This window comes from Tyto alba, unplaced genomic scaffold (assembly GCF_018691265.1).
Source record: "Tyto alba isolate M040663 unplaced genomic scaffold, T.alba_DEE_v4.0 Super-Scaffold_46, whole genome shotgun sequence".
In the NCBI taxonomy this organism is placed as follows: domain Eukaryota; kingdom Metazoa; phylum Chordata; class Aves; order Strigiformes; family Tytonidae; genus Tyto; species Tyto alba.
In genome coordinates, this window is record NW_024881322.1 from 3,662,757 (window position 1) to 3,678,854 (window position 16,098).

Sequence of the window (16,098 nt, forward strand, 5' to 3'; positions counted from 1 at the left end):
TGGATGCTTCTAGACAAGAAGGTGGCAATATTCAGTGGTTTAGTAGGATCCAGTAAATGAAAGCATTATAAAAGAATGTCTATGCATTTTTTTTTAACTTGACAAAGAATTCTTAGCTTTAGAATAAAGATTTTAGCTTTTTTGTAAATCTAAGTCAAATTGAAAAAGAAAGAGTAACTGTATAAATCAGTACTTAAATTTCACTTGGCATTTAAGCTAGCCTAAGGAAATCCCAAGACTGCCTCACCTCTGAATTTTTAACATGGTTATTGAACACTGGAAGATGAAGTTTCAGTTCACATGTTCAGTGCAAAGGTCACAAGCTCTGCAAGACCATGATCAGAAACATTCCAGGGCAGTGTTGCTTAATTCATGGCAACAGCTTTATTTAACAAAAGCACTCAAGGAATGGTTTCCCTCCGTAACTCCATATGGGATCAAACATGAAACAAGTCAGCTTACTCCAAGAAGTGGCTTCTTTGACCACATGAGAGCTGGGTGTTTTGAGAATTTGTTTGGCTGGTTTTGTTTCTTCTTGTTTGTTTCAACTTTGATTTATAAAAGATCTTTCATTCTAAAAGCACTTCTACCTAGTTGTAGAGGGAAAAGAGCCGTGGAACACATATTTAGCAGGAATGCCTCCCCTGCTTGGAGAAAAACAGATACATGAAATGGGGAAAAACAACCCACACACCACGATATTCTGACTCTCACTGATTTAGAGGAGTATCTTTCAACAACAGCCATTTGCTCCTAGAGAACTGCTGGCAGCAGTTTGCCTGGGTCAGACAGGGGTCTCTGAAGAGGAGTTTGCTTTCTTAAATCACAAGTATAGTATTTTTTATCTTGTCACATCATGCTGCTCGAAGACATGTGCTACTTCATTAGAATATGTGCATCTAAAACAAGTTACTAGGTTTACAGCTGCAGAAATCACCTTGGATTATTTACCCTCTACTTTCCTCCTCAGGGCAAGGGACTATACTGCTATTTGTCAAAGCATCACTACCACAGGAGCCAAATGGAAAGCTGCCAATCTGTTTCCAAAAGGAGAATCCACTAATGCAGGTGGCAACTTTTTTTTTTAACACAATAGGAAAATTCCTACCACTAAGCTTTGTAGTAAAATCATATACCACAACATAGAATGATGTAATTCTTCTCAAAACAAGGAATAAACCAAATTCTGTCAGTTGCCCAAGAACAGACAACTAGAATAGAGTTATAATAAGAATATACTCATTATTATGAGTAGTCAGATTTACATTCCAAGGTAACAAAGCCATAGACAAATTAATTAGAATTCTGCAAGAAGGTAACACTGAACTTTCATATGTGGAGGAATACTTGGAAAAGTAAACAGTATTTCCAAGACAGCATACCAATTCAGTGAGTCTCCTACCTGCTGATAGCATATTTGGATAGCACATAGTAATCTCATCTGGGAGGTATCATTATTCTATTTTTTATTTTGGTGTTTGTTTTAATATGCAACACTTCCTCTTCTCAATCTATCCCCTAGCTTATGAAAAGTGTTTCCTTTTACGTTTCCTCCTTGGATGACATTAAAATGAATTTAAACTTCAAACAATAAAAGCATTGATGAAAACTCTGTCTTCTCTTCTAGCCATGATGATATTAAGTTTCACACATTATATGGTCTTTTCAGTCGAGTCTTTTTTTTTCTGTTGCTCATATTAGGACACTGATGTTAAAGAGTATAAGACAGGACAGCTTCAGGGCTTCCCCGTAATAATTTTATATCTAAATTAAAATGGAAGGACACCTTGTGGATTAGTTACTTTAGAGCTATATACTATACAGTTTTCCATATTTTTTCTGAAACAGCTATATTGAATATTGGTGAAAACAATACAGCAGTTCTGACAGGATACTGGTTCAATACATTATTGCTAGATTGATTAACTGCCAAGATTTATCTTTCGTTTAGGAAAAAAATAAGTCAGTCTTATGCTAGCCAAACCTTCATAAATACTATATAAAAATTATGTTTATGTAGTTATACTGGCAATATATAACGAAGACAAATGAATAGCAACAGAAAAAGGAGCTGAGGGGAATGAACACGTGCTCCATGTTTAGACAGTGACTTGCACTAGCAAAAAAAAGAAGACAAATTAGAAGTGAGATGTTTAGTCACAAAAATGGTTTACAATGAAAAGTGGAACTATGGCTTTAACCAAAAATTCATTCAAAGCATCCCAAGTTATTTAACTCCCTTCCAAAGTTTGGGATCTTAGATGTAAAGCAGAGCTGGGGAAGGAGAAGAGATTAACAGGTTTGGACAAGAGAAAGGGAACCAGTACTTTTCCTCCTTCCTCCCTACAGCACCTTCAGCTGCAGGGTTTTGCTACCTCCGTTGTCCAGTGATTTCAGCCAGCCTGGCACAGGCTTCCTTCCTTAGATCTGAGCCATTCACCCTGCTACTCGTTGTTAATCAATGTGATACAGAACACAGACTGTCTGAAGGAGGCTGAAGCAGCAAGGAAATGCACATTTAGATGGCAAGGCATACCTGTGCCAAGGCTAGCGAGGCAACCAGCTGGGTTTTGTGCAAGCCACCTTGCTTTTCCTACATAGAAAATGCTCACTTCCCTCCCCACCTCCCCAGTAATAAATGCAACTTTCTGGGCCTGGACCCTACGCCATTGAGGGGTTTCATCAGCTTGAGCTCCTTAACAGCCCTGTTCTTTGCTGAATGGCACAGGCTAGCATTAAGAATAGGTTTCAGAAGTGACATCATATACAGAATGAAAATGCTAACCTTGAATTGTACCTACAAGGATGTTACTGGAAAGGCATGACTGCTCTGTAAGAAACTGGTTGCCAAATGAGATGGCTGAGTAACTCCTCCACCAAGTTTTTGTGGCTAGATGAGCAAATGGCAAACCAATTAAAATAAAGTAGTGAGTAGTTTAACACCCTAAATGACTAACTATAAAAATAATGGTCCTTTCTGTAGATAAAATTCAATTGCTTGCAGCATCTAAGGACAGAGATATGAAAATGAAACTATTAACTGAAAGAATGGTTCAAGGTGATTTTTTTGTTCCCGTTTGTAAAGGTAAGCTTTGTGTTAACACCTACACTTTTAAATTAAGGTTCTCCCATTTCTACTCTTAATGTAGGAAGTTTTGGGGCACTGTTGCCAAGAGACCAAGATAGAACACTAGTAAATACTGTCAGTAATCACGTACTACTTTAACTCACTTCACTGACTCACAAGACATAGGAAAAGTAATGAAAGAACTGACGAGGAAGCATCCAGGTGAAAGAAGAACCTTTGGATCTAATCCAAGCCTGAGTGTATGGTTTGCCACTACAAGCTTAAGTGGCCAGCCAGAGAACCCAACTACTCTAGTCTTTGCAAAGACATGCTGACCTTACCTATATGCAGTCAATGCAAAGTCTCACGCAAGGGGAAATGCATGTACACACTATGTTAATTTTAATTGCAGTGCTTCAGAACTTCCAGCAGAATCTCTCTAGTAGTTCTCTGGAAGGCCTGTCTTCCTAGATCATAAAGAAATTTTAATTGTAACTAGCAGCATTACATGCAATCAAAGCATACAACTGCTCCCTGAAAATATTATTTCAGCCGTAAGGCACTCAGAATGAAAGCCCCCACACCTTCAGGCTCACTTGAACATTGCCTTAAGAGGATTTCCACTTGTCTTTGGTACAAAGAAGTTAGGCTGGCTTCACACAGCTGCTACTCTTTAGAGAGTAACAGTTCAGAATGAGAGGTACTGACAAGATGCAAAGATGGGATAGCATCACATTTATCAGAAAGGCAGTAACATGAAGATAAAATCACATTTCTTTTAACAACTCACAATTGTCTAAAACTGATCCCCATTAAGTCTATCAAATTTGTATGCATTTGTAGGCCATCTGTCATTGGGAAGAGCAGCACAAGGTTCGGAGCAGACAGCCCTCCAGCAGCATGTCAGCTGTGTCAAGGAAGTCAGCTCAAGACCCTCCAGGGTTGCTTCCACTCATACCTCCTTAGACTGCCCACTAACCTCCTCACAGGGAGCTGTGCTTCAGCAACAGAAAGCTCATGGGTCATACGTTAGTCATCTCTGCTCTAGTAAGAGGGTCAGAGTTGTTGGAAAAAAATAAGTAATGCTAGAAGAGAGCAAGAGCTACCATGAAACAGTACCATAAATTTAAATACATGTTGTCTACAACAGAGAAAGCAGATGACACCTTCACTCTAAGAAAGAAGATGCCTTTACCTTTTGGGACGCTGTCAACAGCCACCATTTAGAACCCTAATCTAATTCCCAATTCTAATCTTATCAATGCTTCCATGATACGGGGTGTGGTAGTGGGGAGAATTATTCCATCCACCCCCTCACAATTGTATTTAGTACAAAAGGGGAACAACAAGAAGAGTATTACATCTTCCACCCATTACTGTTTTAAGTACAAGAGCAGCTCTGGGAAGACTGGGACCTCAGTGTTCCAGTAATTCTTTTGTACTTCATCCCCTCCAATTCCCTAATGCTTTGTTGTTGTTAGTTTGGTTGTTATTTCTTTCAGGGTAGAATCCGCTCCAGACCACTGCCTGACACTTCCAGTTCTGAATTATTTTTTATTTTTGTTTTCAGTTTTTCATAAACTGTCCCTCCTCTCTTCCCAAAATATTTGCCCGTCCATTTAAAAGCCTTTAACAGAAGTTGAGGCCAAATGCATTGTGTTGGGACACCATTGCAACATTAGAACTGCTTCTACAGTAACTAGAGCGGGGGGAAAGTTGTATTTGCCATTTGTTCAGTCAATTCAATATGATACAATAGATAATTTAGTTATCTGCACAATAGTTTCTGCAACTTGCAAGCACTTCAGTGGGAGAATCACAATTTTCAATTTCCCCTACAAATAACCATTGTTCTCTGAAGGGAGATGGTTCTCACAACTTCAGTTGGCTTGCTTATCAGTCATCAATTAAAGAAAATCTGGTTTCCAGTTTGCTCCTCTAGCCACAAAAACTGTGTTTAGGACACACTCAGCCAGCTCATTTGGCAACCAGTTTCTTACAGAGAAGTCATGCCTTTCTCAAGTAACATCCTTGTATGGATCAAGTATTCTTGAAATTTGAGTGACTTTGTCTAGCAGCCTGCAGACCCCCTTCACGCTCCAACTTCAATGTATTAAATCTCCAGTGCCTTTGGGCACACCATATATAGCAGTGGGGGCGGGGTGTGCTGCAGGGGGGTGAAATTTAACTCTTTACCAGCATTGCTTCAAAAGGAAAAAAAAAAGGAGGCTCTGAGGCATGATGATTCTTTCCATTCCCTACCAAGTTTTTCCTCAAAGTAACAGCGCCGCTCTGCCTCACGTGCACTTACTAAACCATTTTAGAACTATATAGTTGACTTCCAAGCCACAGAAAGACACAGCAACAGCAAGCCCCTAAAAGCTACCCGATCCTTATCTCTTGCACCCTCCATCACCTGACATGGCATTACCCAAGGTCACAGAAGATCAGGAACAGTAACCTTGTCAGGAGACAGGGACCAGTACCAACTAGCTCACCAGCGATTCACAGACCGTGCTACGGACCCTCACAGAGCACCGCAGCACTCTCCAGCCCCTTGATGCAGCACTAGGTTGGATTACGAAGCTTAAAGGCAACCATAATGCAGACAGCTTTCAAGATTTGCTTGCACCAAAGGTTTAAGGCTAGGGATTTTCATATCATACGCTTAACTGTCTGACAGCGTGAATGGCGTGAGTAGTAAGAACCACTGAAGTGAAGGGGGGGAGGGAAAAGGGGAGGATTTGGAGTTTGATAGCTGACATTTTCCCCTAAATAATAGTTTGCCCTTTGTTAACCAAGAGCAGCGGAACAAAAGGTGGTATAAAATTTGTCTTCTAGCATATGCCTGCCACTCTGGACAGCAAGTAGCTAAGCATGCAAACAGAATCCACAAAACCCAAGACAACATGGGACAGGGGGAAAATACAGTGACAAATTCTAATGTTATCATGCAATAATCCCACTGAAATTTGATTTCTGAATCTCGGGTCCCTGCCAGCCCTTTAATCCAGCCCAACACAGCATTTGGTAGTTCTGTACATTTCAATACCTTAACTAGGGAAAGGTAATATTTACAGTAGATGGTAGTTTATAACATTGGCTATGTATGGGATGGGCATGTAATACAAGCAAACAACTGAAAAAGATACGGTTTAGCAAACGTGACAAAATACCTTTAAATATTTTGGATATGCATGGAGACCAACATTAAAGGGAAAATGATGCAACACAAGTTTAGTCATTATCTTTCACTCATTAAAGGACCCTTCTTCCCCCAAAGCACTGAGATCCAAGGGCAGGCAGTTGTTATTGTGCCAGTCCTGGAAAGTAAGGGTACTGAGCAGCCTTGGTGATTACTTGTGTGATCTTCGTAAAGATTATACCATAGTCACAAACATGAGTAAAACATAACTACAGTGGTAACAGGACAACAGCAGCCTTTGGTTGGATTAAGCTGTCCACTTCAGAAACAAGTTTAAGATATTTCAAATTTTCTTGTTTAGTAAAGACCATTTCCACTATAGCAATTAAGATATTAAATTCTGAAGAGTGACTTGCACCCATTGTTATTGAAACAAGTTTAGAGATTGCCTCAAGTTGCCTATGGCTGGAAGGCAAGCCATTTTCTCCAAATCAGCACCAGTGCAGAGGCATAAAGCACAAAGCATGCAGCACCATAAAACAATAAGCTTCTCACTTCAAGTTTCCTGTTCAAGTGCTAGTCACTTCAAAAATATTTCACCTACATATGTAGGAAAACTGCTGACCAGGCATCATCCTATCCAACAAGCTCACTATCTGAGGTTTTAGAAATGCATGTTACACGCACAAGTGAAATAATGGGAATGGAGCTCTTAGTTACATGTTCAGCTGTAAGAAACAAATTAATTCTTGAAGGAGATGTCAGTATTACACACACATCCAATCCAAGAGGCAGCACAGAACATTTGTGAGCCTCATCTGTTGGTACTGAGTTTTATTACTTTTCATACTAAACAGCTAGAGCGTTCAAAGCTGGGTCAGCATTTTTAGTTCTTAAATTAGATTATTAGCTACAGGCTCCATAATTGAAAATTTTGTTCTTTAATGGAGGGTTGGTGAAGAAAGAAGTAGCTTAGAATCAAAAAACCTTTATGAAAGAAGTACTCCTCCTGTATTAGCCACATACAATTTCTCTTTAAGATGGGAAGAGGAAGAGAGAAAGTGGTCCAAAGCAATATTGCATAGTAAAGAAGCTTCTGACCTGAAGTTAGAAAACAGTTAGCAGATAGCATTGCTCCAATTCTTTAACATGGTTTGCTTCTGTTCCTGTGACTTTCAAATTGATTTGGATGCACAAGCATAATCTGTTATATAAGAGGACCAAACCCATCCCACCCACATAGCCCTTCAACATGCACAGCCAGGGAGAAGTAGCAGACAACCCATGGAAGGAGCTGCAGCTGAACCCATGACAGGAACAGCTAAAACAAGGACATATGCCTAATGTATTTTAGGATCAGGGACATCCATTCATTACATTAACCAATACTTGCATTGCCAAGCAGTAGTCCCGTTCCCATCCAGTATTTCTACACTTTTAATTAAGACTTAGAATGATAGCATAAAGGCATTACTAAAAATTATGTACTACATAATTATGATCCAAGATTTGTAACTGCTCTATTGAAAGTGCATTACAGCTAAAGACAATAAACCCCTTCTGTGAAATCTTATCAGTGGTAACATTACTCTTGCATTCGGTGCATTGTTCATACAACTTAATATCTGTGTGCTCTCAACACATCATGATTCTTTGTCTGATGGAAAGACACCAACAACTTTGCAGGAAGGAAGGGAGTATGGGAGGAAAACTAGGAAGAAACAGGGTCAAGACAGTATTGAAAGAGGAATGATACCTTTTTAACTTTAAAACAGAGGAACTAGGTAGTTTTCCTCTAAGGAAGCATGGTCTAGCAAGCATGTTTACATGCTCTGAAGAGTTAGCTGAAAGGAGAAACTCCTACACTTGATGCAAGATTTCATCACTAAATTGAAGCAAAAATTCAGTCAGATCCTCTCTCCAAATTATGAAATACATCAAGACATCAGTTTTAGCAAAACTGAAGTTAAAGAAAATTAAGTTTGCAGCAGAGACTAATTTCACACCTATTTATTATCATATGTACATCCCCAGTCTTATTTTTTCAAGAGTTATTATAACCTCAGAGGTCTATGCTGCAGCCTGCATGTTTCTACTGTACTAATGCAGTTGGTTTTTCAAAGATGTTCTCAATGTAAAAACAGTCCTGAGCAGACAAAGCATTTCTGTTTCTTCCAATTTTTACTCACTCTGAAGTCATGTTTAATTAGACCAGTAGTGTAATTATCAGATTATCACCACAAAATAAAATAAATAAAAAAACCCCACAACATACATACAAACAAAACAAAAAAAAACAAAACACACACAAACTACTCACAACACTTTACTGTGTTCACCGTGAAATGTTGAGGGTATTTGAACATCAGTCACAGCAAAGCAGGGGAAAGGAAGGGAGGTTTTGGTTCTGTCCAGTAAAATACTGAAGCTGTTTAAGCCCAGCAAGTTTTTATTCTCTTACAAAAGAGAAGTAGTTAAATACTTTTACATACAGAGAATAGCTAGGAGCTAGAGGTATGCTGAGGAAAGGGCAGCTAAAAAGAGAGTAAGGCAGAGTAATCTAAGAGGTGAACTGTTTAGCACCAAACATTATTTGTAAGTAAAGAAGAAGTGTTAATTAAATTAGAGATTATTAAAACCCTTCATCATTCTAAAGATGTTAAGTCCACATTACATAGACCACATATGAGCAAAATAACTCAGGGCAGTGAGTTCACCAAGGAAAAATAAAAATGCAAGTGCCAGTAACTGAATCTGAAGTACTGCCTTCAGACTGGCCACCTGCATGTGTACTTGATATCAGAAGAGACACAGTAAGTACCATAAGTGAAGGATGCATCAGTATGAAGTATATCCAGTTTCTTAGATATATTGGAAGTATGAATTCCTCTAGCTTGTGCACATTCTCCTCCAAATTTGAAGCTATAGCAGCCACAACAGCAACACCACAATAAAGTATTACATGTTAAGATCAGTGCCTTTGAGATGCACTCCTAAAAGTTTTATTTTTTAAGTTAGGAGGTAAAAAAACTTTACCATTAGAAAAAGGAGCAGCAAGAGGCTGTATCACATACTGCAGTTTCATCTAAATAGCCCCTCAAGCAAGAGGTACAGAAGTGGGGACACAGACATATTCCCTTTGTGTTAGCCAACTGTTTCAGCGAGACGTGGGTGGACAGCATTACGAGCACCATGGTATAAAGCTCAGTGCCTGGCAGTTTTAGCAAGCCGTTGCACAAAAGGAACCATATCTAGCCTACCCTTCCTTCCCAGCCACGCTATTCCTCCTTTTCCCTCATACCAGTTCAATTTGGGCCAGATTCATCTGCAATTCAAATAGACTCCTACCAATGCTAGAAGGAAAAAGGGAAAAAAGTTTTCCATCGTGTTAAGTAAGTTAAATTAGCTCACAGAGCATCTCTTGAGTGCACACAACCAAGCCTAGCAAGAACAGAGAAGGAAGTGAGATCCCCTTCTTTGATTAGCCATGAAATGTTAAGACAGTTCGCTCCTTACTGTGAAACCAGAGATTTACCCTGCAGTAGAACAGCTTAGGTATAAATTCAATCAGCAAGTTTAGCCAAGGTACCAGCTAAGTAGCTTCCATTTTAGCTGACAGTTATAAATGCCTTCCCCTATATACATACACCAGCCTTCAAAACCTGCAATTTTTTTACCATCTGTAAGACAATAAGTTGGGTTTGGGTTTTTTTTGTAGTCTAAAATGACAGTAAATTCGGGAATATAAGCAACTCCAGAATTCAATATAGCAATCTAATTCTAGCCAGTCTTGTCCACATGCACAGATATCCCCATGAGCCATTTCAGCTCACAGACCTGGCAAGAAACTTCTGAGTTTGTGAAATAATCTGATCAATGAAGAATCTGACCAAAGCCAGAACTGATGATGCAAGCAAAAGGAAGGAACAGTGTGACTAAGGACAAGGAGAGAAAGAACTTTTAAATCCTTTCTTGCAGTGTGGGGAGGGAAGAGCTGTTGTGTTAGAGTTTTGCCTTGTAGTCTGTGAACCACTTCTAAAATGGAATCTGTAAAGCAATACGAGAACTAGGGGGGTCACAGACCATTAAGCTGACTGAATTTGGCAACTCCACACTTTCCCTAGAAAGCGTTAGAAGTCTGCTATTGAAGTGTTTTGACCATCCGCCACTGTTATCACCAAGTGATACTAAAGCATGTAGCAGCTGAGAGTTGGCATAAAGGAAACCCCGCATTATTGAACTTGAAACTCGTGGCCTTTTCCACTTTCTGCAACAGCAAACCCATCTGAATCCAGGTAGTTTCTCTATACAAGCCAAGCATCCTACAGCTGTTCCAACATTTTCTAAGCATCTGCTTTGGTTTGCAGCCTATTATTGAGAATCCTATGGTTTGCAGCCTATTATTGAGAATCCTATGGAAATAAAAATAGAGGTGCTCTTTCAGTCAGAGAGATGAGACAATCAAGCACGCTTTAACATATCAGTTACTATATTTGATTTAAACATGGATAAGACTAAAGTAAACCCTTTTTCAAATTTAAAGTCCTGTTCTAGTGGCTTTTATGACAATAACATCTAGTTACTACTGTAACATTGATAATTCTATCCATACACACATGGTCACACAGAAGAGTTTTTTCAGGGTTGCAACACAAATATTGCTACATTTGTAGAATGCTTTGAAACATCTGACTGAAATTAAGCATTTCCCTTGCTGGCCTGATAGCATTTTACCTCAGACAGTGAGGTTCCAAGTAGTAAGCAACCAGACAGGGTTTCAACAGCAGCTCTATGGCAATGAAAGATTGGCTTTTGCCTTTTTTTTTTTTTTTGCAGGAATAGTTTCCTTCCTTTTCATGCATTGTCGTACTATTTGCAGGCACTAGCCACCCTGAAAGCAGCGTTCAGAGGTCCACTTTCTTTGTTTGCCACTACAGTAACAGTCAATAATACCCTGTTGTCAGTGACTTATGTACTCATAGCACACAAGTTACCATTGTTTTACATGAGTCAACAGCTCAGCTGAGACCCGAACCAACTCAACTAATAAGAAGCTGCTCCAGACACCCCAGTAAAGAGCAAAATCTACATTTCTCTGCATTAAAAGGGTGAGCAACTGCATTGATCTTGTCTTGCAAATGCATATCCGTGCTCTTGTTTTGAGACATGGAACACCCAGTAAGCAACCGCCCACGGTGCTACTTCCCTTCTCACTTGAGAGAGTCTCAAAATGGGGGTGGAAGGAGGTAAAATTGTTGGGGAATGGGCAGTGCTTCCCAGGAGGAGGGTGGAAAGACCAGAGAGGAACAGAGCCAAAGGCACAAGTGAAGTAGTGTTGCTGGAAGGACAGGGAGTTACCCTGTTCTAGGCAAGGATGTAGAAAATAAGTGAGCCGGCTGCTTTGTCCCAGAAAAGCCTCAGGGACAGGGTCAAACTCCTTATAACTGATCTCAAACAGGGTGAGGAGGATACAGCCTGGGGAAGGAGAACTCCACATCCAAGAGAACTACTCGTTCTAGCAGCTTACAGATGAGATCTGCCTGTGCTCAAATTTACCTACACGACATTAGTCTGAGGGAATGTCCTGCTCTGTCACTAATATTAATGTTTCAAGCTGCCATTCCTGTCTTGCATTCTAGGTTTTTTACACTATTGTGACAGCCAAACAAAGTACTCAGTGCATCGCTGACGTACTCTCTTGGAAAGCTGCCTTTCTATTATCGTTCCTTTTATGAGGCTGTAAATAGCATTCTTAGAATTAAACAAGCAATAACCCTCACAGTTTTGCAGCCACCCTTTATCGAAAAAATTGTACACCTCGCCCACATTTTTAGCGAAAGTGAGAAAGACTTGCAGTATAAACTGTTCCAAACAGTCAGAGGCTCTCCCAAACACTTCCCCTTAAGTGAATAAATACTTGCAAGTACTGATCAGGCACACCCACATTAAGGAACCACCAAAACTCACTAAACAACAGCAGTAGATCATTAATTTGCAGAATAAAAGCCTTTCTCAACAGGAGCTGAAGGCTTGAAAACACTTACTTGTTTTAAAACAAATTTCTAGGTCTACAGGACACAAGGACACCCAAAATCAACCCTCAAAGACATGTGGTCTTTTCAAAGTACACTGTTGGAAATAAAACTAGTTACGTAAAACAAATTAACAAGCTCTTTTAGAAGTTGCTTCTAGAAAAGCTTTACAGTTTAAGCAAGTCTAGAATATCTTTTTTCCCTTTGCAATTTAAACGCTTGAGTCTACAAAATATCTTGGAGCTCCTGTCCCAGCTACTCTTCACCAAGTGGTGATGAACACATCTGCTTTTGAAGATGGATACTCTCTGCTATGGCCAACAGCCCTCCATTGTTTCATTTTACAAACTTCAACAAGAAGTTTTGTCATACTGAGAACACAAGAACTAGAAGCTTTTGTAGCCCATACCACAAGCCCAAAGTTATACTCCAAAATGAATGCAGAAGGAAAGCTTTTTTAGATTATTAAAACCACCATGATTCTCTTCTTTCTGGCATTTCAGTATTATGTCTGTTCTTTAAGAAGCCCACTAGCAGCAAGATACTTAAATACCACAAAAATCCGTAAGCAGCTCAATTGCCATAAGGTTGCTGGTTTCTGTTTGGGTTGTTTATCTGTTTTGGCTTTTTAAAAATAAACAATAACAAACAAAACAAAAAAAAAAAACCTTCCTTGCCCCTCAAGCACATCCCCACCACCCCACCCCCAAAGTGTCATTTTAAGGTTTTTCCTTTTGCACAAAACTCATACTTTGTCCTCTGGCACTAGCAACTTTAAGAAACAAGAAAAGATCCTCCAGAGCTTTCTAGAAAATTATTTCAGAGGTACAACAGCATTAGAGAAGATCTGAGAAGAGTCCTTGCAAACTGAAGACAAAGACATCACCACATTTCACTAGGTTAAACGCCTTTACGTATCAGTTAAGCATCTCAGGAAACTCTTGTGCTGCCCTGTCTTCAGGCAGCTTTTTCTCCTGAAGCAGCCTGCTGTACTCCCCAATTTCATACTGGGAGGAAACTACCTCCAACACTGAAGTAACTGGAAAATTCCAGCAAAATCCCCTGCGTTGACCCCCAGAGCGGAGGGCGGGGGGGGGGAGGGGGGGGAACACACAGCAGACCGCCATTTTCCAGTTTCAGCTGAAAATCAAGTTTCAAACTACCACAGCAAGAAGCTATGTCCCGATGAAACTTAAGACACTTTCAGCACGTTTTGAAGAAGCCACAGCCTCTTTTAGATCTCAAGGCTTTGGATCGTCAGAAACAAAACTTGCAAAGCGTTTTAAATAGAGACCACGTAAAGTGAGTTCCCATTTTTGTATCAAGTAAAAATTTCTCTTTTGCACCACAGGGGCAGCAAAAATGTTACCCAAGAGCCGGAGACAGGTATAGGCAAGGGCGAACATCTTTGCTAACTTTCTGACTATCTTATAAATATATACATGAAAAATATTTATATAAAAAAAAAAAGGGAGTCCTTTCCTCATTACAGTTATCTTCCTGCAACATTTATTCGTTTTGCCTTTCTTCGACGGGTTACACGCCGAACACGTTACAAAACAGACTCCACGAAATAATTCAAACTTTGCGTTAGAAACCTTAGGGGCTTGAGCCACGCCAGTGTGTCGCCCCCCCCCCCCCCGCTTCCACCTCCCCCCTCTCGCCACCCCTCGGTACGCACCCGCCGCCCCGTTAGCGGCTTCCCCAGCTCCCGACGACCGGGACAGCAGCCCCCCCCCCCCCCCCCCCCGCTTCTCCTCCTCCTCCTCCTCCCGAGCGGCGGCGTGGCGGAGCGGCGCCCGGAGGGAGCGGGGCCGCCGCCGCCTCACCGCACGCCCCCCCCCCCCCCCCCCGCGGCTGTTAACGGCTCCCGCCCCCCCACGGGGGGCACCCTCGAGCCCACCCCGAGCCCCACGGGGCGGGAGAGACCCCAGCGCCGCCCGCCCGCCCGCCGTGAGGGAGCGAGGCGGGCAACACCGACGACACCCACCCCTCTTGTCGCCGCCGAGGGGCGAGAAGCGCGGCCGCCCCCACCTTCCTCCTTTCCCCCCCCCTTTCCCGCGCCGCGCACCCGTCTCACCTCGTCGTCGTGGTGCTGGCAGTAGCTGGCCCGGTCGGGGAAGACGGAGAGGATGTTGTAGGGCGAGGCGGGGTAGGGCGGGCTGAGGGCGAGCGGCGCGGCGGGGCCGGCGGCGGCAACAACGGCGGGTCCGGGTGCGGCGGGTCCGGGGGCGAAGCGCTCGATGAAGTGGTCCTTGGTGAGGCGGACACGCTGGTGCGCCCGCACGCAGTTGTCGCACAGGTGCTCCTGGCAGTCGAGGCAGCGGGAGCTGGCGGCGTTGCCCTCGTCGCAGGAGCTGCAGCGGGGCTCGCCCTGCCGGCTGTGGGGCCGCCGCAGCAGCAGCGCCGCCGAGCCGCCGCCCGAGGAGGAGGAAGACGACGACGTCGAGGAAGGCGCGGCCGAGGCGGCGGCGGGCGAGGAGCCGGCGGCGCGGTGGGGCGGCGGCGGCGGGCGGCCGTGGTGTCGGTTGTTGCCGCCGCCGCCGCCGCCTCCGCTCCCTCCTCCCGCCCCGGAACCGGCGGCGGCGGCGGGGCCGGCCCCGGCGGCGCGGCCGTTCTTCTGCTCGTCGGCGGCGGCGGCCACCACGACGACGTCCAGCAGGTTGCTGAGGAGGAAGTTGGAGGAGGGCAGCGCGTCCATGCCCGAGGGCTCCGAGATCACCACCTTCTGGTCGCAGATGGGGCAGCGCAGCTTGAGCGCGTCCCCCCCGCCGGGGTGCCGCTGCGCCTCCAGGCACTGGCGGCAGAAGGCGTGCAGGCAGGGCAGGACGTGGAGCCGCCGCGGCGGGCCCCCGCAGGAGGAGCCGCCGCCGCCGCCCCCGGAGGAGCTGGAGGTCTGCGAGGAGGACGAGGAGGTGGAGGAGTTGGAGGAGAGGGGAGCGGGCGAGCCGCACATCTCCTTGCACAGCGGGCAGATCTGGAAGTCGGACTCGGGAAACGAAGCCATTTGCGGCGGGCCCGGCTCCCCCGATGGGGGGGTTAAAGAACGAAAAGATTAAAAAAAAAAAAAAAGTATCTCCCCTCCCTCTCAAAAAAAAAAAAAAAAACCAAAAAAATAAACAAGTCGGGGGGGGGGGGGGGGGGGGGGAAGAAACCCCACAGGAGGCGGGGGGCGTTTCGAGCGGCGCGGGGAGAAGGTAGTTCTGAAGCGGCTTACGAGCAAGCTGGCATCGATCAGTCGTTTTGCCAAGTGGGATCGATTGGCCGGTTTTGCAAATACGGTGTCATCGATCCGGCGGTCTGCAGGGAGCTGGGTCCTCGCCTCGTACCTCGCTGCTGCCGCTGCCGGACTTGCTGCCGCGGGGAGGGGGGTGGTGAGGGTATTTTTGGTATCAAGGTGTAGCTGTCCCGTTCTCTCTCAGCAAATGGATCCCCTCTTCCCTCACATGTACTTAACCCCCGATCCCCCGTTGCATTAGACAAACTGTATCGATTCCCAGATCGGTCAATACCTCACACAGTCTTCTCATTTCCCCCTCGGGTCAGCAGTTTGACAACGTGGTTTGGTTACTCGTCTTCTTCCTAAACAGAAAGTGCATGGGCGCAAACCGCCCGATCCCCACCGCATCCAGCGGGGACCGAATCTCTCTCCGCCGGGGCTCGGCTCCGGTTCCCACGGCCGCAGGACGGGGTCGGGGCGCCGGGGCGGCAGTGCAAGTCCCTCTTGGCCGGGCGCGGGGGGGCAGCAGGGGTTTAACTCAAGTTTCGCTCTTTCTTCTTGGGGCGTTGAGTTTTTTCCTCTTTTCCTTTAAACCTGTGCTTGGCGGGGGGGAAGGGGAAATTTCGTTTCAGTT

The 16,098-nt window shown here is 43.9% G+C and overlaps 1 protein-coding gene across 1 annotated transcript in view; it reads right to left on the reverse strand.

The window, feature by feature from the left end:
- Positions 1 to 15,255, reverse strand: part of TRIM71 (tripartite motif containing 71) — a 56,955-nt gene extending 41,700 nt beyond the window's left edge. The window contains exon 1 of the mRNA XM_042806456.1: positions 14,325 to 15,255. Within this exon, the coding sequence (XP_042662390.1) occupies positions 14,325 to 15,251 (927 nt within the window). The 5' untranslated portion in view covers positions 15,252 to 15,255. The remainder of the gene's footprint in view (positions 1 to 14,324) is intronic.
- Positions 15,256 to 16,098: the final 843 nt, after the last annotated feature.